This window comes from Salvia miltiorrhiza, chromosome 8, assembly GCF_028751815.1.
Source record: "Salvia miltiorrhiza cultivar Shanhuang (shh) chromosome 8, IMPLAD_Smil_shh, whole genome shotgun sequence".
Lineage (NCBI taxonomy): Eukaryota > Viridiplantae > Streptophyta > Magnoliopsida > Lamiales > Lamiaceae > Salvia > Salvia miltiorrhiza.
In genome coordinates this window covers 22,066,091-22,089,984 of record NC_080394.1, presented here as the reverse complement: position 1 = coordinate 22,089,984, position 23,894 = coordinate 22,066,091, and the positions used below count along the sequence as shown (strand labels likewise).

The 23,894-nt window shown below is 36.9% G+C and overlaps 3 protein-coding genes across 4 annotated transcripts; all 3 read right to left on the bottom strand.

The window, feature by feature from the left end:
* Nucleotides 1-266: 266 nt before the first annotated feature.
* LOC131001860 (BTB/POZ and TAZ domain-containing protein 4) lies at nt 267-3,153 on the bottom strand. The gene is made up of 6 exons (XM_057928486.1): nt 2,730-3,153; nt 2,073-2,310; nt 1,847-1,983; nt 1,082-1,388; nt 678-991; nt 267-567 (listed from the first exon to the last, which is right to left on the bottom strand). The coding sequence occupies exons 2-6, from the start codon at nt 2,301-2,303 to the stop codon at nt 441-443; spliced, it is 1,116 nt and encodes a 371-aa protein (XP_057784469.1). The 5' UTR covers nt 2,304-2,310; nt 2,730-3,153; the 3' UTR covers nt 267-440.
* Nucleotides 3,154-7,273: 4,120 nt separating this feature from the next.
* LOC131001859 (putative pentatricopeptide repeat-containing protein At1g16830) lies at nt 7,274-12,573 on the bottom strand. 2 transcript variants are annotated; one of them, XM_057928484.1, is made up of 6 exons: nt 12,368-12,573; nt 9,736-11,827; nt 9,025-9,172; nt 8,860-8,914; nt 8,683-8,772; nt 7,274-7,880 (listed from the first exon to the last, which is right to left on the bottom strand). In XM_057928484.1, exon 2 carries the CDS (start codon nt 11,713-11,715, stop codon nt 9,736-9,738), a length of 1,980 nt encoding a protein of 659 aa, XP_057784467.1. In that variant the 5' UTR covers nt 11,716-11,827; nt 12,368-12,573; the 3' UTR covers nt 7,274-7,880; nt 8,683-8,772; nt 8,860-8,914; nt 9,025-9,172. The 2 variants fall into 2 exon arrangements, with proteins under 2 accessions (XP_057784467.1, XP_057784466.1); XM_057928483.1 differs by lacking the exon at nt 9,025-9,172 and having other exon boundaries at nt 12,368-12,562.
* Nucleotides 12,574-21,625: 9,052 nt separating this feature from the next.
* Nucleotides 21,626-23,368, bottom strand: LOC131001858 (glucan endo-1,3-beta-glucosidase 12). The gene is made up of 3 exons (XM_057928482.1): nt 23,025-23,368; nt 21,977-22,942; nt 21,626-21,898 (listed from the first exon to the last, which is right to left on the bottom strand). The coding sequence occupies exons 1-3, from the start codon at nt 23,074-23,076 to the stop codon at nt 21,867-21,869; spliced, it is 1,050 nt and encodes a 349-aa protein (XP_057784465.1). The 5' UTR covers nt 23,077-23,368; the 3' UTR covers nt 21,626-21,866.
* Nucleotides 23,369-23,894: the final 526 nt, after the last annotated feature.

Below are 23,894 nucleotides of genomic sequence, written 5' to 3'. Positions count from 1 at the left end.
CACTTACTCATATATATTATTAATAAATAAATTTTAAATATAAAAGTTATTTTATTTAATATATTTAAAAAAATTAATATTTTCCGTGCATCACACATTTGTAAAACTAGTACCTATATAAAATGTTTACTTTCGTACCGTGTATGTGTACTGTGCAAAACCAAGATCCAACCCTTCTAATCTATTGTACTCGTGAAATGAAATAATGCTCTTTCAAAGCTCTTTTCGACTTTTCAAAAATAAAAACATATATCAATTGACAAATGTTGAATAGAATAAAGAATATATATATACACATATCTATAATTGAGAAGGTATGACATCAATTCTTGTGCTCTTTTTTCCCCCAGCCAAAAATGAACCATTTTCTCGGTTACAAAATAGTAATCAAAAATGGAAAAAGAGAAAGGATTATGTATTCTCATCTTCAATTCCTTGCATTATGTTGAATCCAATGAGAAGAAAGGGGCTCCAGTTATACTCTTTGATCTCACTATTTTCTTCACCAAAATTCTCCATCTCACATCTTCTTTCTTGTTCTGTTTCCTTCTTCTCTGCCTAAAGTTTCTGCAGTTCCAAAACTCCAATATTAGGAGATACATAATAGATAACAAATCCTATAAAAACAATATTTAGTAACATAAACCAACAAAATATGAAGGGAAGCAAGAAATTACCTGCACAATGGTACTTTGCAATCATCCGAATTAGGGCAAAGACGCGAGTGCAGTTCCAAGATTTGCCACATTCGCTTGCAATGGATGCAGCCACCGGGACCTCTCATCTTGCATCCAGCAAAGTGGCGAACGAGTGCTTCAAGACCCTTACATGCTGGGAATTCACAGGGGCCTTGATCATCTCGTGGGACCTTGTCGCGTGGCCCAATTGTCCGACAGCCATCTCTGCATATGTGAACTAACGCCTCCATTGCTTCGTATAGCTGCATGTATATCTTCCTCTCCTGCTGCTTCCTTTTCCTATCCTTTCGTATCTGGAAAAGTTTCAAATGTCCCTTTATTAGCACATAAAAACAGAAAACATCACGTGTTTTCTCTCATTTTATGAGAATTCAGATCCTTACAGCGTCCTCATCGCCCAAAGACTCAATTAGTTCCCTCTCTAGGATTGGATGGCTCATTTTCATGTCGTGCCACCCATCCGTGGCTATAACTGCCTTTATGTTTGACACAATGAATCGATGGCACATGATGCTGAGCCGAGGAGCATCACACAGCAGAGCAAGTTGAAAAATATCAACTACATTCTCGGTGTTCATCAATTTCGTCTCCAGCCAACACTCACATAGACACTTTAGTTGTCCAACTGCATATGCATGTGACAGCACCAACAAAGGCAGTGCGAATTCCCTCATCTTTTCTTCTTCATAGCTACAAGAGTAGAACAAATTGGTGAGCAAGGTGCAACATGCACATAACTAGCTGATTTTCTTGTTTAGACTGATTTTCTAGTCAGGACCTAAGAGTAAGTTTAGTTCACTTCAACCCCTATACAAGCAGTGTCTCATTGCTTGTTCCAATATCATTAATATTTAATACGAGCCACATGTATGTTAATGACTTAGTTCATACACGCGGCAATATGTATGGAAGGCTCAGAAACAGCAAACTAGAAACTACTTGCACAACAGCTATCTCATGTGATGAGTTCAAGTTGAGCGATTCACAAAGTAGAAATGCCAATTTGAGATTATTCAGATGCAATGAAATGAAGAAAACCATTTAACCAATAAATACTCTGATAAATCAAAAGTCACTTTATATATGCACTAATGGTTGAAGCAACTATGATCAGAACAACAATAATGAATTAATGGGGAGTTATTTACCATGATGAATACAAGAATCGGATGAAAACACGGACCGCTTCAGATGGAACTCCAGGAATTAGGATTGATCGCAGTTTTCTCTGACTTCGGCCTTTCAATTTGGTTAGCATAGCCTTGAAGACTGGAGAAGCCATGCCCTGCATTCACCAAATCAATTTTAAAAACTTGCTACATTTAGCTTTCACATAACACAACCGTTGAATCAGTGTGTGTGTGAAAAACTCACAAGAATACTGGCGTGTGCGTAGATGACGCCACCATCTTCAGTCAAAATGGAGATATCAGCTCGATAAGCCTCATCGAAGAGACGATCCAAGGAAGTATTTACTGCATTGTGAGCACAGAAGCAATTGTCCCTCCTCTTCAATCCACTTGTTAACAACCCTCTTTTGTGAGAGGGCAATGGAGGTGGAAGAGGTAGTGCCTTGTCCAAACATTCTTGATTTTTGCAATTCATTTCACTTCTGCATAAGAGAAACAACACAACATCCCAGCCTAATTATATTGTAAGGAAATTCAGCTCTTATGATCTACTATACAAGAATTTCAGCTCAAATTGCAATAACAACTCATACACACAAAAACAACCCCGTCGGATTTCATACATGAAATTGAACTATTCTTCATCTTATTTCTGCATTAACACTAAACCCATATTGCAAAATGTGAATCACAAATCATGTAACCTTCATTAAACAGAACCAGATTTTCAGCCAACGACGGAACCTCAAAATTCGATAAAATCTCTAGATCTCTAATTCATAATCCTAATAACCCGTTTCTCACAAAAAAAATGTGTATGGATAATAAAATCACCAACTATTTGGAGATGCTTTTAGAAATGCATAGAGATCATACGAAAATAGGGAAATTCCCGCATTACCTTTCTAAATCCTTGCAGAGGAGATATATATATACAATGTCTGAATGAGAATCTTCGTTCGTGATGATCAAATTATAATGTGGTGATAACCTTCTCCCAAAATTGCTGATCTTCTAACAATATTTGTAAATAATCAAATAACCAATCTACGTTTGAATATAAACACGATGAATAATATTCACGAGCCAATCCCTCAAGAATCCAAGTATATTAGAAATTTGTGTTATTAGCACTCTATTCTTGCAGCAATTGGGATAATTGGATAAATTGTTGCAAGAAATAGAGAGACAAACATAGAGTGAGTTCTATATATAAAAGAGAGTTTGCTGCAAACTCAGAAATTGTGAATATATATATATATATATACGAACACAGATAAATACATACACACATATATAGGGGCGATAGTATGTTTGACAGAAATGCGTTGGCGTGTGAACAGCATACGGATAAATTAAAAAAATGTGGAAATGATGTGGCAATGTGTCAGCTCCAACACCCATGTTTTTCCCCTTAACAAAACGTGTGGTCTCGAAACCTACTTTTCTTTTCTTTTTTATAATTTTGTCAATTTTCAGCGCAATAATTCCAAAACGAAAAATTCACATTTGGATATATTTATTTATAATCATGGTGTGAGCTTGCTGGGAACCTTCCTTTCCTATCCCATTTGGAGAATTCTCAAATTGTCATTTTATCTATTTTGATCAAACGAGTAAAATATTGTGCAAAAGACTTCCGAGTCCGGCTGACACGTCAGAAAATCAGATGTCCACTTAAGTGTTCGCATGAATATGTAAATTATAATTGTGGTTTTAGTCGTAATTCGTGAACAATGTGGTCAGTGCTACAAATTTCAGCTTTCTCTGCGATTTTAAATTTCAATATATATACGTGCTCAATTGTAAAGATAGGCGGTATAGAGAAAGACCTCCGTCAATATTTATAATTCACAAAAATTTGGATACAATCGTCCGTATCGTATAATTAGATTGATTCGGACCTAAACTTTGACCTGCATCCTGATTGAACTCTCATCATGACCCAAATTATATAAATGATACTATTCGATTATACAAATGACACCGCTTATAATTGACATTATTCAATTATATAAATAACAGTGTAACATTTTAAAATATTATAGTGTCATTTAAAATATTGTAGTATCTTTACAATTTTAGAGTGTCAATTACACGAAGTGTCATTTATATTTTTAAATAGTGTCAATTATACACAATGTCATTTACAATATTATAGTATTATTTAAACACAATGTGACCAATATCATTTGTATAACCGAATAATGTTAATTACAGACAATAGCATTTGTATAACCGAATAGTGTCATGTACACGGTTCGGATCGAGATGCGGATTCGAGTCAATGTGCGGATCAGGGTGCAACCCGATTGTACCCAAGACCACCTCTTTATAATTTGAAACCGTAGTCTATAATTACTATAGACTACAATTGAACACGCGCATATACTACAATTTTAAAGTCGTAATCTATTGTCAATTATAGACTACGATTTTTTAAGTGTAGTTATTTAATTTATCACAGAGGATAGTCAATTTTCTCTATAGTTCTCATAAAAAATAATACTAGTACTTACATACAAATACTATAACTTTTTGTGTATACATAACGTGTAAAAATTGTAGTATTTTGTAATATAACTTAACACAAATATACATATGCATATATATATATATATATATATATATATATATAATAATGTTACACACAAATATGCACAGAATTAGAACTATGCAATTCGTCAGGTGACCAGCGACGAGAGGCACCAACGGATCGCATAGCTCCATGCATAGAATTTGAACTTAAAACATCTCATAAAAAAGAGTCTTCAGAAATCAGAAGCCTCAATTTTGCCATTTAAGCTAACCCTGGTTGGCCGTATTTAGTTAGTTAATTAGTCGTCACATGCTAACATAATTAAAAAAGGAATTATTTTAGATGGCTAAATAAATTATTTTAGATGAGCCAAATTAAAAATCAACCGCCGTACTTCCAAGTCTGCGCTTACGTGGAGCTTCTGCATATACTGTGCGTACGTTTATTGGCCCAACATGCATGTCTAAAGTTATGCCAACTAACAACTTTTCCATATAAAATTGTGGTACACTAATATTCATCTATTTAAAATCCAACTCATTATATCCACGACTTTCTATTCTACATTTTCTCACTACTTGAGTATTAAAATCATTCTAAAAAAAAAAAATTACTTACGAAACTCTCATTCTAAATATCATCCTAGTAATCAAGTGAGACATGATGTTGGCCGGAAATTTGTTAAATGATGTGAATTTTGGGGACTTGATGAGGTAGCTAAAATATTCGCCAACTGACATAAATATATCGATATTTCACAAACCCATAAATCCTAAATATCTATATAATTGTATCATTTTACAAAATATGTATCCAACTTGAGTCGAACTTCATATAGTATCAGCTATATAGCATCTTCCAATTATTTAAACAGGTGTGACATGTATTCAAATTTTGGGAATCTTAATTATCTATATATGTGGACCGGAGATTTAAACCAGAATTACTTAAGGATGACTATGAAAATAAATACTAAATTATACTACTGGATTTTGTATTCTCAAAAAAGTTTTAAAAATTGAACTTTGTGAGTAGACAACGTGAAAATAATGATGGAACCAAGAATGGGAGCACATGAGAAACATTTAATCCTAACCTAAATTTGAGAATGATGGTGAAATGTAATTCAATTGGTAAGTTGGTAAAATGTTTCACCCCATTCAATTAGTTGGGATTTGAGTTATCACGATAAAAATAAAAGATAAATTACTATTGATCATCTTTTAAAATAATATAAAAGTTAAACATGAAATTAACAATGAATAGAAACTTAAGTGGTAATAAGATTTTTCCTTCATTAGTTAGGTTATGGTTCGAGTCACCACAGAAAAATAAGAATTATTATTAATACTTCTGAATTAAAAAAAAAAAAAACCCACTTAAAATTTGGGATTCTAGGACATTGAAATTTGAAATTATTGAAGAAACAAATTTGGAATAAGAACGTGCCCCTATCAACTAATTGTAAAAATTTTGGATTTACAGGAAAACAGATTAGATATGGTTACATTATATTAGCAGTTGATGCGTGTATTTAATAAGCTAATTCTTAGGATATAGTAGTTGATACTTCCTGATATTTATTTTTTCGCTAAAAATGTGCTAAAATGATGACCTGTAAAGAGTTCAATCGAAGTGCTGGTCCTGCTGGATAATTTAATAATCTGAAATCAGATAATTATGGGATAACATTTAATTTGTAATGATACATAATCTCTTCCATAATTAAGACTTGAAGCTCCATATATCTACTGGAGCGCGCGGTCTCGTTTAAAACCCATTTATTACTGTCATGTATTACAAAAATTACTATCGGCAAATGAATATTTTAAAATCAATATTGGGAGGTTGTTCAAATTTCTTTTTGATAACATTATTAAGTTATTATTTTTTTTGTTATCTTATCTTTTTTATTTTATTTTATTTTATTTTATTGTAGATTATTTTCATTAATATTGAGATATTTTATTTTTGTCTTAATATTATTTTTTAATATTTTTTTTTCAGAGATTCAATATTGATATTGAGAAGGTGTTTTCCAAACACCTCATAATATTATAATATATTCGAATTTAAATTATATATATATATATATATATATATATTTATGGGAAAATATGATTATCCTCATAATAAGAGAAAAACATTCATATAAATAATGTCTATGAGAAAAAAAATTGGCACGAAAATTTTGGCACAAATTTTGAATGAAATAAATTCATTCATCCGCTTTCATTCACCTATGTTTCTTACGTGAAAAATAATTAAAACAAAGAAGTATATTTCAATTTTTACTATGGACGCTTATTGATGTTGGTTGAAGGAAATGAAATTTAATTAGTAAGGTAAGATTATGAGTAATCTTTTCTTTAATAACCATCATGGGTAATTATGTAAAGTACAAATTCAATTAAAATAAAAATAATTCCTTAATTTATAAAAATATGTAAAATGACGAAAAAATCCAATTACGTGCGCACATAATATGTGCTTTTATCAATATTGTTATTTAAAACTTGTGCTTTTATCAATATTGTTATTTAAAACTTAAACCTTATCCGTCCGCACCATGCAAACAGATGTACATTAGAATTTGCCTTTATCTAACGAGTGTTACATCTGTGATATGAATTTTTTTTGCCTGAAACCGAAAAAGTATATCAAAATGTCTAGATATACGAAGCAATGAATAGATATGGCAAGTGCAATCCATAAACTTCAGAGCTTAATTAGTTTGATAATAATAAATTTCATCATATAGTTATGCGATAACTTATACTAATTGGTAATGATACATCATCACTTCCTTAATTAAGGTTTCAAACTCCATATCTGATACCAGATTTCATGCAACTGCTATGCTGGAGCTGCAATATCGTCACTATTAACTTGTGAAAACAATGGCAGCCTCAGAAATGTGCATTTCCTTTGTTTATTCTCCTTTCTTCTCTTATAATTTGGTATAATATTCTCCTCTAATAATTGAGTATGTACAACACAAGAGTTTACAAGAAAGATGGAGTAGATACCTCGGACGGCCAACAGCATGTCACAGAAGAGTAGCCACTCCCATCTACAGATTGCTCGGAAGGTGGCACGAATATCTGAGGCTCCTATGTGACACTACGACATCTTTTAGAGCAACATCCACTTTTGCACCACCCTGAAACATTGATTCTTGCTCACAAATTGACACAGTTCCTTCTCATCATCGTCCCATAAACTCATCGGCTGCTCCCCACTTTTATCAGGGTTGCTGTCTTCCCAATCACTTACTGGACTCGAGGGTTCAGGGTCCTCATCTTCTCCCTCCTCGTATCCTATCTCAAACTTCCCATTCTCATAACTACTAAAATCACCTGCCCCGTAAAATGATATCAGCTGCAATTCTTCAGGCTCAGAAGAAGGGCATATCACAGCTTTGGCCCCAGAATCAAGGAATGCTTTGGTCAAAGCTCGCGTAGGACCATATATTCCTGTGAAAATTATAATCCTATCCCTCCAAGATCCAACCTGCATGATATACAAGTCAGAATCAGCAAGTAGATGCTAGTTCTTGAGATTCTTGCACTTTTATCAATTGGAGGTATCAACTGTGAGAAAATCGATGTATGTTATCTGCAGTCAAGAGTCCCTTGTGCTGGACACTTGTAAAAATGGTTCTTGGAAAACACTCTTCGCGGGACGACCTCATCTAGACAATGTTGAACTTTTTGACAAAAGAGATTCTAGGTGTTGCCTCCAATTTTCGAAATGAAGTTTTTAGAAGGTTGGTAAATTCGAAATTTAGGGTTTCTATTCTTGGGGAGTAGACCAAATTTGGGATTTTCACATGTTTTAGACAAGGTTAAATAAGTGTGACGTCTGTGGGACAGACATCAAGGACATTAGTAGGAGGGATAATGGAGGACCCTAATTGAGCTGAATTTTGAAGTTCAAGAGATTAATTGAACCCAACAACTTTTGAAGTAAATTTACCAAGGAAAATTTGACAAGTGATCAATCATACATCTCCTTAAGGGGCTCAAGGGCACTCTAATTTATGACTAACCCCAACATCTCTAGAAGTTTCCATCAGATGATGAAACCAAACAAGACTTAATTCCCAATTTACCAGCTTTTTGGATTCTTAAAGAGTGAAGAAAGAAAAGAAATCGATAAGTGCATAATAATATTATAAATTATCTTATTTTGTATTATCACCCTTCAATTACCAACGGCAGCATAGATAAACAACTCAATTTCAATTTTTATTACTCACTATCATCAAGCTGTATCATTATGCTACCATAACTGACAAGATCAGTGCACATACCATGCAACGGACATCTTCTGGAGTCAAGTGCATGGAAGGAACAGTTCTGCGGAACATGTAAGCACCAATTTCTTGATCATCTTCCATGACCTTCACGATATCATATCAAATATATCAACACTTTCATCCTACTTGTGAAAATTCACTAATTTATCAGTACAAAGAAATAGTGGACACCTGTGTTTGGCGCACTATATATCTGTGGACTACACCCCCAATCTGGAAGTAAGGCCTGCAAGAAACAAGATCAGCAACTGTTGAGATGTTGGTAATTACTGATGAGGCAACCAACATTAATCCTCCACTCATATAAAGGGGGAAAAAAGAGAATCCAACTCTTACCAGGCATAGAAACGAGCATGTTATAGTATACAGCAAGAACTTTAAAGTGCTTCAGCTCACCAAGCTCAGGTGGCAAAACTGACAGCTTGTTGTTATCAAGATATAGTTTCTCAAGAAGAGGAAGACAGGTTATTTCGACAGGCAATGCCTGAACATTATACAAATCAAGTAAATATAGGCAATTACATTGTGAAAGTTCTGTGAAGAGACAAACTACATGCTTATAAAAAATAATCCAAAACTGAGCTTAAAGATAACTAGGCTTAAACATCCCTAAATTCAATGAGTATAAAGAGATTTAGAACATCCTAACAAAGCCACTAGTAGCAATAAGCAGATGCACAAACCAACCTTTACAAATTTAAAATAAATATGAAAAAGGAAAGGAAAAAAAATTCCAAGATTATCCAGAAAGAACTGGTAAGTAGTAACTGAAAGCATAAGAGACATATAGACGTATTAAAAGTTAAAACTATTCTCAAAACACTACATTGTCTAAAATAGACTACGAAAACTAAGAAACACGAACATCAGCATTTGCATAAGCAATCAGATAATAAGTGGAGAAGACTAAGACTAGGAGATATAATCACTGTAAAAACAAAGTTACACATTGTTTTCGCCAAGACTGGGGGCTCTTGGACTTTGTTGCTATAAGAGGCCAATAGTATATCTCAAGTTAAGAAAAATAAAGTTCCTTCAATTACTTACTCAACACACTGAAACAATGGCATCAAATTCCTCATCAGAGCTCGATCTTCCAAAGTCCATGACATTCACATAATTATTTGATGAACTGAAACTAGCATAGGCACCGATATCATGTTCGTTAACCAACACTATCTCATCCTCTTTAGGCAACAATCCCAAAATTCTCATCTCAGAAACGAGGTAAGCTAAAACAGAGTCGGGAAAGTCGCATAGAAGTTTTTTCATCAATCTGAAAGCATGATAGTCCATTGTAATATTTGCATCAATCATTTCTTTCAGGATGTATTTAACCACATGAATATCCCTATCCTTGCAGAAACCAGAGAGTATCATATTATACGTCCTCTGATTTGGCACTATCTCCATCTCCTTCATTTGGCCAAAGATACTGTAAGCTTCTTTTACCCGACCATCTCTAATGAGTACATCAATGGCAACATTGTATGACACAGCATCAAGTGGGAATTTGTTTGCACTAGCTTTTGCGAATATTCTTATAGCTTGGTGAAAACTACCTGATTTTGCAAGTGCATTAATGACTATAGTGTGGATGTGAGCATCAATACCTGCTGGATAGCTGTGAACAATTCCATGGTATACATTCACTGCATCACGTAACCTACCCAACTTGCACAATGCACTCAGCACTCCAGCAAAACTATATTTATCTGGCAGAAACCCTCTCTCTATCATGTCATCATAGAACTCGATAGCACCCTCTGGATAACCAGACTGGCAGAAATAGTTTAAAAGGCAATTGCAGACCACCAAGTCAGGTTGCACTGCAAGTCCACTCGTAACTAAAGGTAGAAGAACATACTGTCTAGACAAATTTATTGCAGTTACAAGAGACGAATAAGTGTAAACATCTGGCTTTAAACTTAGATCTCTCAAACTAGAGAAAACTTCAAATGCACTCTCGTAGCGCCCAATCTTAGATAGGCAATCAATCAATACATTACATAGCACAAGATCAGGAAAACAACCTTTGGATTCTAGAGTGCCAAGGAGTTTAAATGCCTTTTCAGGCATCCGAGATTCTAAAAATGCTTTGATCAATGATGTGCAAGTCACAATGTTTGGTGAACAACCAACAGCCACCATTTTCTCAAGAATATAAGCTGCAACCTCGATCAAACCTGATTTACAGTAACCATCAATCAATATGCTCCACACATTCACAGAAACAGGTACACCCAAAACCACCATCATTCCAAGCAGCTGTGATGCCTCCTCCAACCTCCCGAATTTGCAGAAACAATTCAACACCAATCCATAGGTTTCAGGGTTCATATAATACCCTCTTAACAACATACACCTAAAGACACTTTTAACCTTATCAACCTCATTGAGCTTGCACAAATTACAGATGGAAATGTTGAAGCTCAAAAAATTTGGGGCCGGTGTTCCCTTCAAAAAACTGAGGGCTGCATCAACTCTCCCAATCTTGAACAAGACATCCACAATAATGTTTCTTACATAAGTATTCGGAACATAACCATAACCACACATCACTTCAAAAGCCTCTAATACCATATCATACATGGCTCCACGCCAGTAAATCCTCATCAAAAGCAAAAAAGTCTGTGCCTTTGTGAAGCAACCAATGCTCTCCAACTCTTCAATAATGTCTCTGACAGTCCCACATCTTTGGGTCAATTTAGATACCACGCCCACCATGTGATGAAAACCAGGCTTATCATGAAAGTAATTTGGCTGACGGGCACACCATAGGAAAAAACTCAGAGCAACTAAATCAGAAGGGCAATTTTGCAGAGTGGTCAACACGGTTTGAGGAGAGAGAAAGGTGGCTTTAGCACCCAGCTTGAGTTGCTCTTGATTTATAGAAGGTTTGAAGGCCAATTTTTCAGGATTTGTACCTCTGGGGCAGTTAATTGGTGAAGCTAGTTGGTGTACTAATGCAAAAGAATGAGATTTGGATGGAAATTTGAATCTCCGTCTACGTATAAATTGAATCATCAATGAAAGTCTCAACTTTTACAAAATGAGAAACGGTTTCCAGTGTGTTGCAGGCGGAAATATAACCGATTGCTAGGGTGACAACATCAGTGGGAGGCAGTAGTCTGGGAAACTATCATAGACAAAAAAAATAAAAAATGAGAGAGTAAAAGACTGGTGCTTTAGATATAAACCAGGCACATGTAGAGATGGGTTTAAAAATGGAGTTAACAACATGAATAAGTTGTATATAAAATTTTAATTCTCAATGTAAACCTAGCAATACATGTATTGACAAGAAGAAGAATTGGGTCGCAACCGTTACAACCAACAGAACAAGAAATATTAATTTCAAGAGAACTCTGCAACAATAAAGAAAAATAGGGATGATAAACCTTTAAATCTATATAGATGAAATCAAATAAATTAGCTGTATAGATTTCCCGCCTAAGCACACATCCAAAGAAACCACTGAATACATCATATAATCACCTTATTCTCCAATATATTTGGCCATATAACAGACTAATGAACGTTTCTTTATATCTTCATCATTCGATCGCGTATTTTTCAGAATAACAATCTCTTATTTCTTTATGTTTCTTTTAGCCTTAAACTAATTGAAGCCTTGAATGAATTGAATGCATTGAAAGAAATGAATTGAATAACATACCTTCTGACTGCTGCTACGGTGCAGCTGGACTGGACGGACTGATGCAGGTTTGCAGCGCTGCTGCCGGAGGAGGCGGGTCGGTCCGGGCGACGGCTAGCGAGAATCAGAGAGTTAGAAAGAAGACGGCGGAGAGAAGAAAAAAAATCTACTGAATTTTATATAACTATCAAGTTGGACTGAGAAGTTTGGGCCATGGATTAGTCTTCAAGTAATTATTGGTTTGAATTTTAGGTCATATATTTCAAGCAGTTAAATTGAACAGTTTTAAATGATGCAATGTTTTTTTTGAGTGAAATTTATTTGTAGTATTGAATAGTTAAATACTTAATTCTTTTGATCGATAAATTTGTCTTTTATTTAGATTTGTATTATAATTTTATTATGAATTTCGTTATGATAAATTATATAAAATCAACCTTTATAAATATTTCACATTTTTTTAGTGCAAAGTATATTGAGTAAAAAGTCTCTCAATGTATATCGATCTCAATTGTGTACGGATCCTAAATTATACTCCCTCCGTCCATGAAAGAACTTTTTATGAGGGAATGACACGAGTTTTAAGAAAAAATATTATTGAGTGTATTAAAAGTGGATAAAAGGTAGTTGAGTGTATTGGGAGTGGTGAAAAGGTGTTATAATTAATATTGGGAGTTGTGAAAAGTGAAAAGTAAGAGGATTATAAGTGGTGGGGTATAGTCCAAAAATAGGTAAGAAGTTCTTTTGTGGACGTCCCAAAAAGGAAAGATAGGAAGTTCTTTCGTGGACGGAGGGAGTATTATTAAGTAAAATTAGTACGACCATTCGTGTGATGCACGACGAACATTCAATTTAAATGAACCCAAACGTGTCAAGACTCGCGGGACGGAGAGAGTAATAAAATTAGCATTACACATTTTTACATTTTTATTATAGAGTATTACACATTATAATAAATAAATAAATAATAAATATTTTTATATGCAAATATAAGTGTAAAATTTTAATGAAAAAAGAGAAAGTAAAATATTTTAAAATTTTCATAATTTATTTATTTTTAATGATTTTTATACTATATTAAATTTAAGATGTATATTGAATATTTTTTTTCATGAATCAAATTTGATAATGTTTACAAAATAAATAAAATATAAAAAATAAAAAGGAAAAAATAGTTGAAAATTTGTGGAAGAACAAAGAGAAAAAGAGAGGAAAAAATGAAGAGAAAAAACTCATCTTTTATATATTATATAAGGGTTAATAGTAGTATTTTATGTCCTGAACTTTCATTTTCTCCTAAAAAATCCCGAACTTTCAGTTTTTTTTATAAAATGTCCCGCTCTAAAAAATTTGATGACGAAAAGATGACTTATTTCATCGAATGAAATATTTTGGGGATCATCATTGTTGGAAAATCATATTAGAAACCATCATTGTTGGAAAATGTTGAAAGTTCGGAGTTTTTCGTCATTAAATTTTATATAGACGGACATTTTATGGAAAAAACTGAAAATTCGATTTTTTTTTTTTTTTTTTTTTTTAGAAAATGAAAATTCGGGACATTTTACAAAAAACGCTGAAAGTTTGGGCCATAAAACACTATTAACCCTGTTAGTGTATGTGCATAAGTTGCATATATGTGGTATAAAGGAACAAAAAAAGTTGGACGTGAGCTCTGCCACGCTGGATTCTAATTAGTTACATCTTATTAGATCTCAGCCGTAGGATGATTTGTACGTTCAGGATTATTTCTTTCTTCTCAATTTTTATATTGTATTTTCTATTCATTTTAGTATGTAGAATTTACAGAGAGAGCAGATACAGGAGAGAAAACACGAGCGGAAAAAGGCTGGAAAGGGCCGGAGAGATTTGTGTGATTCTTTGTAATCTGTTGTACATTCAATCTTCATCAATATAGTGATTGCTGCCTTGACCCTTCCGTGGAGTAGGATTCACATCCGAACCACGTAAACATCGGTGTATTTTACTGTTTTGATTTGTTCTTACAATTCGTTCATTTGGAGATTTGGAATCTTGGATCGAAACTCACAAATTGGCGCCGTCTGTGGGAACCTGTTCTCACGATGACAACTGCGAAGTTCGAAACTGAGAAATTCACCGGAAAAAATGATTTCGGATTGTGGAGGATCAAGATAAAGGCCTTGCTTGTTCAGCAAGGTTTAGTTGGTGCGTTGAAGGGCGAAAAGGGGCTGAGTGAGAAACTGACGGAGGCTCAACGGGAGGAGATTATGCAGAAAGCACATAGTGCTATAATTCTCTGCTTGGGCGATAAGGTTCTCCGGGAGATCGCGAGGGAGGAGACGGCGGCCGGCGTCTGGTCGAAGCTTGAGTCATTGTACATGACGAAATCACTCGCGAACCGACTATACATGAAGCAGCGTTTATACTCTTACAAAATTCTTGAAGATAAGAATCTTGGGGATCAACTCGATGAATTTAATAAATCCATTGATGATCTTGAAAATATAGGAGTGAAATTGGAGGATGAGGATAAGGCGATCCTCCTCTTGAATGCCCTTCCACACTCCTATGACCATCTAAGAGATGCGATGTTGTTTGGCAAAGAGAATGCCATTACTCTTGATGATGTGCAGTGTGCACTAAAGGCGAAGGAGCTTCACAAATCAAATGAATCTAAACTTGATACAGCTGCTGAAAGTCTTCATGTGAAGAAATTTAAGAATAAGCCTAAGAAGGTTGGTCAAGAAGAAAAGAAAGGGGGCGCTCCGAAGTAAAAGGATGCTGATGGCAAAGACATAAGAAGATGTTTTCATTGCAAGAAAACAGGACACCTAAAAAAGGACTGCTACTCTTGGAAGAGAAAGCAGGGTCAAAAGGCACAGGCTCCCACTGCTGATTTGGCTGAAGAATCCGAGGGTGCGGAGGTGCTGAATGTTTCAAATGGAGACACTGGAGGAGCCTGGATACTTGATTCAGGCTGTAGCTTCCACATGAGTCCATGCAAGGAATGGTTTCTGGACTTTAAACCACAGGAGCTTGGGTCAGTTCTTCTTGGAAATGATCAAGTGTGCAGTGTAAAGGGAATTGGCAATATCAGGTTAAAAATGGATGATGGATCAATAAAGCTCCTATCTGATGTCAGGTATATTCCACAACTTAAGAGAAATCTTGTGTCTCTAGGCATGTTAGAAGCAAAAGGTTGCAGTTTCAAATCTGAAAATGGATTCATATCTGTTATAAAGAATGCTAAAATTGTGATGAAAGGTGTTAGGAAGAACAGCCTATATTACTTGCTAGCTGAAACCTTGTCAGGAGAATCTGATTTTAGTAGTTCTGATGAGCCACACATATGGCACTCTAGACTAGCTCATGTTGGTGAAAAGTCACTGACAGAACTTGCTAAGAAAGGTGTTATAAAGGGAGCTCTACCATCGAATCTTGATAAATGTGAATATTGCATCCTTGGTAAAAGTAAGAAACTCCCTTATAAAAAGGGAAAGCATACATCCAAGGTACCATTGGATTATGCACATGCAGATTTATGGGGGCCATCAAAGGTGGAGTCAACTGGTGGTGGTAGATACTTCTTAAGTATCATTGATGACTACACTAGGAAGCTATGGATATATATATTGAAAACCAAAGCTGAAGCCTTCAGTAAGTTCAAGGATTGGGTAACTGAAACTGAGGTCGAAAAGGGTTCTTGTCTGAAATGCTTGAGGACAGACAACGGGTTAGAATTTTTATCACAAGAATTCAATGATTTCTGTAAAAGCAAAGGGATAAAAAGGCATAGAACGGTTCCAGGGAATCCTCAACAAAACGGTGTGGTTGAGAGGATGAATAGGACAATTTTGGAAAGGGTGAGATGTATGATGCTGAACTCTGGAGTGCCTAAGAGTTTTTGGGGAGAAGCAGTCTCCACTGCTGCATTCTTGATAAACAAGAGTCCTTCATCTGCTGTGGAGTTTAATGTTCCTGATGAGCTATGGTATGGGCACAAATCTGATTACAATAGATTAAAGGTGTTTGGGTGCCTAGCTTATGCTCACATTAAGCAAGATAAACTGGATGCAAGGGCCATAAAATGCATAATGCTTGGATATCAGCAGGGTGTTAAGGGATATAGGCTATGGTGCATTGAGCCAGGTTTAAAGAAAATTATTATCAGCAGAGACGTGGTTTTCAATGAGATGAATATGCCATTCAAGAGTGCTGGAGATGTTTCAGAAAAGGTGCAAGGTTCAACTGAAAATGATGGTTCGCAAGTTGAGGTGGAGTCACCTGCAGAAACACAGCATGAAGGTAATTAAGATTCAGATGGAGAGCGACATGTTGCTGCTGATGATGATTTGAGAGACTATCTCTTGGCAAGAGATAGGACGAGAAGGACCATACGCCCACCAGCAAGGTATCACCAGGCAGACCTTGTAGCCTATGCATTAAATGTGGCTGAAGACATAGAATACCAAGAGCCAAGGAACTATCAAGAGGCCATGGACAGTGATGACAGAGAAAAGTGGGTATCTGCAATGAAAGAAGAGATCGACTCTCTCATGAAAAATGGTACATGGATTCTTGTAGATAGACCAAAGACACAGAAGTTGATAAGTTGTAAGTGGATCTACAAGAAAAAGGTGGAGGTGTCTGAAAATGGAAAGGAAACAATAAGATATAAAGCTAGACTTGTTGCAAGGGGGTTCACACAAAGGGAAGGCATTGATTTTAATGAAGTTTTCTCGCCCGTTGTAAAACATACTTCAATTAGAATCTTACTAGCTCTGGTTGCTCAGTTTGACCTCGAATTGGAACAACTAGATGTAAAAACAGCTTTTTTACATGGAGAGTTAGATGAGTCAATCTTCATGGAGCAACCTCAAGGTTTTGTTATACCTGGGACAGAGGGTAAGGTTTGTCTGCTGAAAAGATCTTTGTATGGATTGAAACAAGCTTCTAGACAATGGTATAAAAGGTTTGACGACTTCATGAAAAGGATTGGTTTTGAGAAATCAAAATATGACAGCTGTGTTTACAAGAAAAAGGGGAAAACTGGAGCTATGATCTACTTATTGTTGTATGTAGATGATATGTTGATTGCTAGTAAGGATAAAGCTGAAATAGAAAGGGTGAAAGAACAGTTGAAATCTGAATTTGAAATGAAATGTTTGGGAAGTGCAAAAAGGATTTTAGGTATGGACATTATAAGGAAGAGATCAGATGGGGTGTTGTGGCTAACACAGAGATTATATCCTAAAGGTATTTAAAAGATTCCTTATGCATGAATCAAAAACTGTGATGATACCCTTGTCACAGCAGCTGAAGCTATCTGAGAAACAAAAGCCAAAAGATGATATGGAAAGAGAGGCAATGAGTAAAGTGCCTTATGCTAATGCTATTGGGAGTATCATGTACACTATGGTGTGTACGAGGCCGGATATAGCATTTGCTATATCAGTAACTAGCAGATTTATGAGTGACCCGGGAAGGAGTCATTGGGATGCTCTGAAATATATTTTCAGGTACATGAAAGGTACAGCCAACCTTGGTATCATGTTCCAGAAAAAGGAGAAGTACAGTAACCCTTTGAAGGGTTATGTAGATGCTGATTATGCTGCGAATATCGACACCAGGAAATCACAAACTGGTTACATATTCTCTTTATTTGGCTCAGCTATAAGCTGGAAGTCAATGTCACAAAGTGTAGTAGCCTTATCTACTACAGAGGCCGAGTACATGGCGCTTACAGAAGCAGTGAAGGAGTCATTGTGGTTAAAAGGAATTCTTGGTGAATTGGGCATTGTGCAGAAGACTGTGGATGTTTATTGCGACAATCAGAGTGCTATCCACTTGGTGAAGCACCAAGTCTTTCATGAGAGATCAAAGCACATCGATGTGCGAGCTCACTTCATCAGAGATGTTGTTCAAAAGGGATCAGTTCAAATTGTGAAAATATCAACTGATCACAACGCAGCTGATATACTAACTAAGGCGCTGCCCACGGCTAAATTCAGGTATTGCCTTGAATTAGTCAATGTTCTACTTCTGTAACTTTGTTGATAGGAGGGTAGTCCTGTGATGGGACTAAGTGAAGGGGAAAGGAGTTCATGCAAGCTATGCACAAGGTGGAGATTGTTAGTGTATGTGCATAAGTTGCATATATGTGGTATAAAGGAACAAAAGAAGTTGGACGTGAGCTCTGCCACGCTGGATTCTAATTAGTTACATCTTATTAGATCTCAGCCGTAGGATGATTTGTACGTTCAGGATTATTTCTTTCTTCTCAATTTTTATATTGTATTTTCTATTCATTTTAGTATGTAGAATTTACAGAGAGAGCAGATACAGGAGAGAAAACACGAGCGGAAAAAGGCTGGAAAGGGCCGGAGAGATTTGTGTGATTCTTTGTAATCTGTTGTACATTCAATCTTCATCAATATAGTGATTGCTGCCTTGACCCTTCCGTGGAGTAGGATTCACATCCGAACCACGTAAACATCGGTGTATTTTACTGTTTTGATTTGTTCTTACAATTCGTTCATTTGGAGATTTGGAATCTTGGATCGAAACTCACAAACCCATTAACACATTATATGTGCAACTTTAGATAGCGTACTTATTTCTTAGTATTAATTAGTTATCTCCTTATTTCTTATACTATTATTGTTTTAGAGAATTTGAGTTGAATCATATTAAAAACAAAATTTGCAGATGAACGTTGTAGTTTGGCGTGCTCATTTGATTACCAATTAGTCTTGTGTAGTGTCAAGTCGGAGTGTAAGAGTGTCATTTTATTGCATCTTGGTCTTTTTTGTGTAATTTGTTGGTGGTATGACTGCAAATTTCATGGCAGTTCTTGGTCAAGTTATGGTGCTCGTTAAGATTATGCATTCTGATCAACCACATTTCCTTGATGTATTCAAGAATCTAAATCACAATAGTATCTATGAGGGGCAACCATCATCAAATGAACTTTGGCATAAAGATAAGGAGCAAAAATTTAAAATGCCCATTTTTGTTGAGTTGTAATGAAAAATATACATTTTTATAAAATTATTATCGTGCTTATTCTCAAATTGACTAAATTATCCTTAATGTCACAATCAATGTACTTGCATGAGACAAAAATAGTCAATTATCGGAAAAATAGGTTACCACCCTGGCGGCAACCTACTTAGTGAGGTTGCCACCCGGACGACAACCTACTTTTCTAAGGGTGGGAAGATAGGGTTCGAGTATAGGGTACCCGATTATCCGACCCGAAAAAATCGGGTATCGAGTACCCTATACCCGAAAAATTAGGGGCTAGGTTCGGGATCGGGTATTTAGGGTGGGGAAAAATCGGGTATCGGGTATACCCGATCGGGTATCAGGTATACCCGAAATACCCAATTTTTTATTAAATATATATTAAATTATTTAATTAAATTTTAATTCTTTAATTTCAAAAATATTGAAACATTCAAACCCTACTCCACGCTCTCTCCCTCCCTGTTCTGTGTTCTCTCCGCCCACTCCCAGCCCTCAGTCCCGCTCAACTCCCTCTATTCCGTTCGCTCGTCGACCCAGTGGCGCCAGCGTCGGCCTCTGTCGTCCCACCCGCCATCCACCACAACCTAGCGGCGCAGTCCTTTCGTGAGTCGCCGCCAAGTGCCCAACTCCCTCTGTTCCGCCTGCCTCCCAACTCCCTCTGTTCCCTCGCGAGTTGTCGACCCAGCCTCGTCGCCTCTGTCGTCCTAGCAGCCGCGCCGCCTCCGAGCTCCCAGCAGACGCACCGCCAGCCGTCCCCACTCCCATGTACAGTTCTTCTTCTTCTTCTTTCTTTTTTTTTTCGATTTTTTTTTTAAATAGGGTATTTCGGGTATTAGGGTACCCTAATACCCGAAATACCCGATTTTCACAGTTTGACTTGAAAGATGCAATTTTGACCGGGTAATTTAGGGCACCCGACTCGGGTATTAGGGTACCCGATTTTTTTTCGGGGTCTGGGTTGGGTATAGGGTTTCTGTGTAATTCAGGGTTGGGTACCCGATTTTTTCGGGTAGGGTACCCGATCCCGACCCGATTCCCAGGCCTATTAACTTTTTTTACAGCAGACAATTTTTTCTTACGCTTTTCTTAAGAAAAATGTAAGACTTCACATAAAAAATGATTTAAAGTCATCAAGACAACATCAAGGGACAATTTCAACTCTTCAGTTTAATTTGGACTTTTTTATAAGAACTGAACATTTTTAATTTTACGCTTAACATTTTACCTATTGACACGAAGATAAATGTATCCCAACTCCCTTCTCTAAACACTGCTTGCATTTAGAAAAGCTAAGAAGCTTTTGTAGGTTACAAATGGTATCTCGATATCTAATTTTAGCAAGGAGCACTAGCGGTGGTGTCTGCATTGGTGTGAATGTATCAGTTCCGACTTCTCAGCTAGTACACATAATTTCAAAGCTGGAAGTTGAGAGTAACTCCTATGCTACTATTCTTAATTTATGTTTCACATTCTAAGCTGATTAGAGCATCCACAATGCTTGTTGCTTAGAGGGGTGTCTTAGGAGTGGACCCCACCTAAAACACACCCCTCTCCAATGCATTGTCTTAGGTGGGTGCTTAGATCCCCATTTCCACAAAATAAAAAATTTCTACACTTTTATTTTTAAATTCCCAATTTTATTAAAAATAAAATTAAACATTACAATAATTAAAATAAAATTAAAAACATAATTAAATAATGAATTTCAAATTTTTAAATAATGAATTTCGAATTTTTTTGAATTTAAATAATGAATTTCGAATTTTTTTTTTTATTTAATTGGGAGCGTCCGAAGGACGCGCCATACACCACCGCCGCTCGCCCCAGATCGAAGCTTCGACACGGCCTCGCATCAGGCCGCGTCTCCAGTGACACCCCCCTCCCCAAGACCCGGGTCGATCCCCCCTCGATCCATGCGCTGTGGATGGCCTTAGCGATTTTAACATTTGGGTTGCAAAATGGGGTTTGGGCAGAAAACTAGTGGCGATGTGAAGGAGAATGAAGAAGCTAGTGAAGCTGGGGCAATGGAGCAGGGAAGAACAATCTTTAATACTATGTTGTAATCAATTTCTTCAATGTAGTCTCAGCTTAACCAAGATTGTTTCTTTGCATTTAAAAGTGAGCAATCCCTGTTACATTTCTTGAAATGTTATGCTTTATTGCTTTTCTAACAAGACTACAATCTCAACATGCTTTTGCTTTTTTCCACTTTTACTTTGCTCCCAACTTCATTATGGAGTAGTAAAAACCTAATGTAACGCCAAGAGAGAAATGAAATAGTAGTATTAATCAAGTGGAGAAATGCAGGATAGAGTTAAATCTTAGTTCCTGATAGCAGAACAAGATTATACAGAGGAAGAGATCAAAGGAATCCTAAACTCTATAATTACTGACAATTCAACTCAAGTAGTGCAAAAAGGAATCCTAAGCTCTTCGATTACTTACTAATAATTGAACTAAATACTGTAAAAGGTATCATCACCAAATGCTGAAACACATCTCCACTTGACTAGGTAAGGGCGAATCTGCAGCGCCCATAACCTGCAAACAACACAATTATATTAATTCACATGTATTCCGGTGCAATGAATAATATATACTCCATAATGAGTTGCTTACTGGGATCGGAGGTGATGATGATGGCAGTGCCGCCGAAGCCACAGGTGCCGCCGTTGGCCTTGGTCTTCTGCCAGTAGCTATTGAAGGCGTAGGAGGCGTGGGCGACCAGAGTGTCGGGGTGGAAGCAGCTGCCATCTTCTTTGATGGCTTCACAGTCAGCATCTCCTTCACCGCACGCGTAGTCCAACGCCTCCTGCAGCGTCTCCGCCGGCACACTCGGCTTTGCCACGCACCACGTCCCGTGGTGCACGTGCCCCACTGCTGCCGGCGCCGGCGCCCAGTGAGCCGGCTCGCACGGTGGCAAACGCGGCCCGCCCATCGGCGCAATGTACGGCGCGCCGTAACTCGGCTGAGGCGGAAGGGTGCCTACAAGCGGAGGCAGAGCCAAGGTGGGGGCCGGCCGCGGCGGAAACGGATTCACCTTGTGGGAGAGCTTTCTTCTTGCACTGCTCAGGATCACATTCATCTCTGAAACTCCAAGATCCTTCATGGACTTCAAGTGGGATTCCCCCACCGCTGATCGGAGAAACTCCGGCGGCGGATTCACCACGTAAGGCGAGCCCACTTGTTGCAAGAAGGTAAGCAAGGGTTTGATGTAGCTCTGTCCGACGTCATCTCTGTAGGATTCCGACAGTGGATCCAGACAGTCGGAGGAAAAGGCAGCAGCAACTTTGATCTGGCGGTGCAAACCCCATCTAGTGAGAGAATGGTGGAGGTTGTTGAGCGCAGGCAGAAGCAAACCCAAGTTGTGTTGCTGGTCTCTGCGGCATAGGACGGCGGAGCCGGCGACGATTGTGGTTATGTTGGTGGCGGGGAAGTGGGCCAGGACGTACTTTCTAAGCCAGGCTTCAGCGGCGAGGACGCTGTCTGAAACGTTCTGCAGGTGTTGGGGTTCAACGTGGACGCCGGCGGCCGGCGGCAGGTGCGGTTGGAGGGGTGATAACTGTAGAGGTTCTTGACATTGAGCTGCAGAGGAGGAAATGAGTAACATAAAGAAATGCTTGTTGCTGTGAGGATAAAAGAAAAAGAAAGTGAAGAAAGTTGTTACCGGTGAAGCATAGGAGAGAGAAGAAGAGAGAGAGCAAGACAACCATGTTCATTTGCGAGCAGATGAGTGGAGAGAGCTAGAGTAAGGGAGAAAGGCTAGAAAACACTCTCTCTCTCTCTCTCTCTGAGTGGCTCTGACATTCAACGCTGCAGCTACGAAAATGTAAGAATAATTGTAGAGTGAAGGGGTTAAAAGATAAAATTCCAAATGGTAAAAAGTCTTGGATATTTTTATTACTTACTGCATGTAATGATGTAAAGTAGAAGAACCGGTGATACTTTAATCAAGAATGGCGGTAAAAAAAAAAGAAGGAAGGGTTTGAGTAGAAACAATTAAAGTGGTGTCAGAATGCAAAAGGACTAGCCTTTGGGTATTGGCATTTGGGGAAGTACAGAGGAAAAGACATATTTTGGGAAGCGTGTCGAAGCCCAGGGCCCAATGCACACAAAGTGTCCCTCGCGCCCAAAACATAAACATAAATATTGCATGTACAAAATTTATACACTATACATGTTTTTGCTAAATAAATAAATATAAGTGTTAAATTGGCAAAAATGTCATATTTTGCATAATGGTGATAACTAAGATCTAAATAAATAATATTTCCTTCTTCTTCTGGTCATGAAAAGGAGTACTATCATTTAAAGATGAACATAAATTTTAATAAAATTGTTAAAATTATTGTAAGTAGAATTAAGGTACAATTTATAACGATAGTATTAATATAAAAAATTAGAATAAATATACATTATTAGTTAAAAAATGAAATAAAAGTACAATTTATAGTTAAATATAGGAGAGAAATCCACCTACTTATTTCTCTCACATCTCCTCCAACAATAAACCAGTTTCTTACTTTTTCAGAATCCC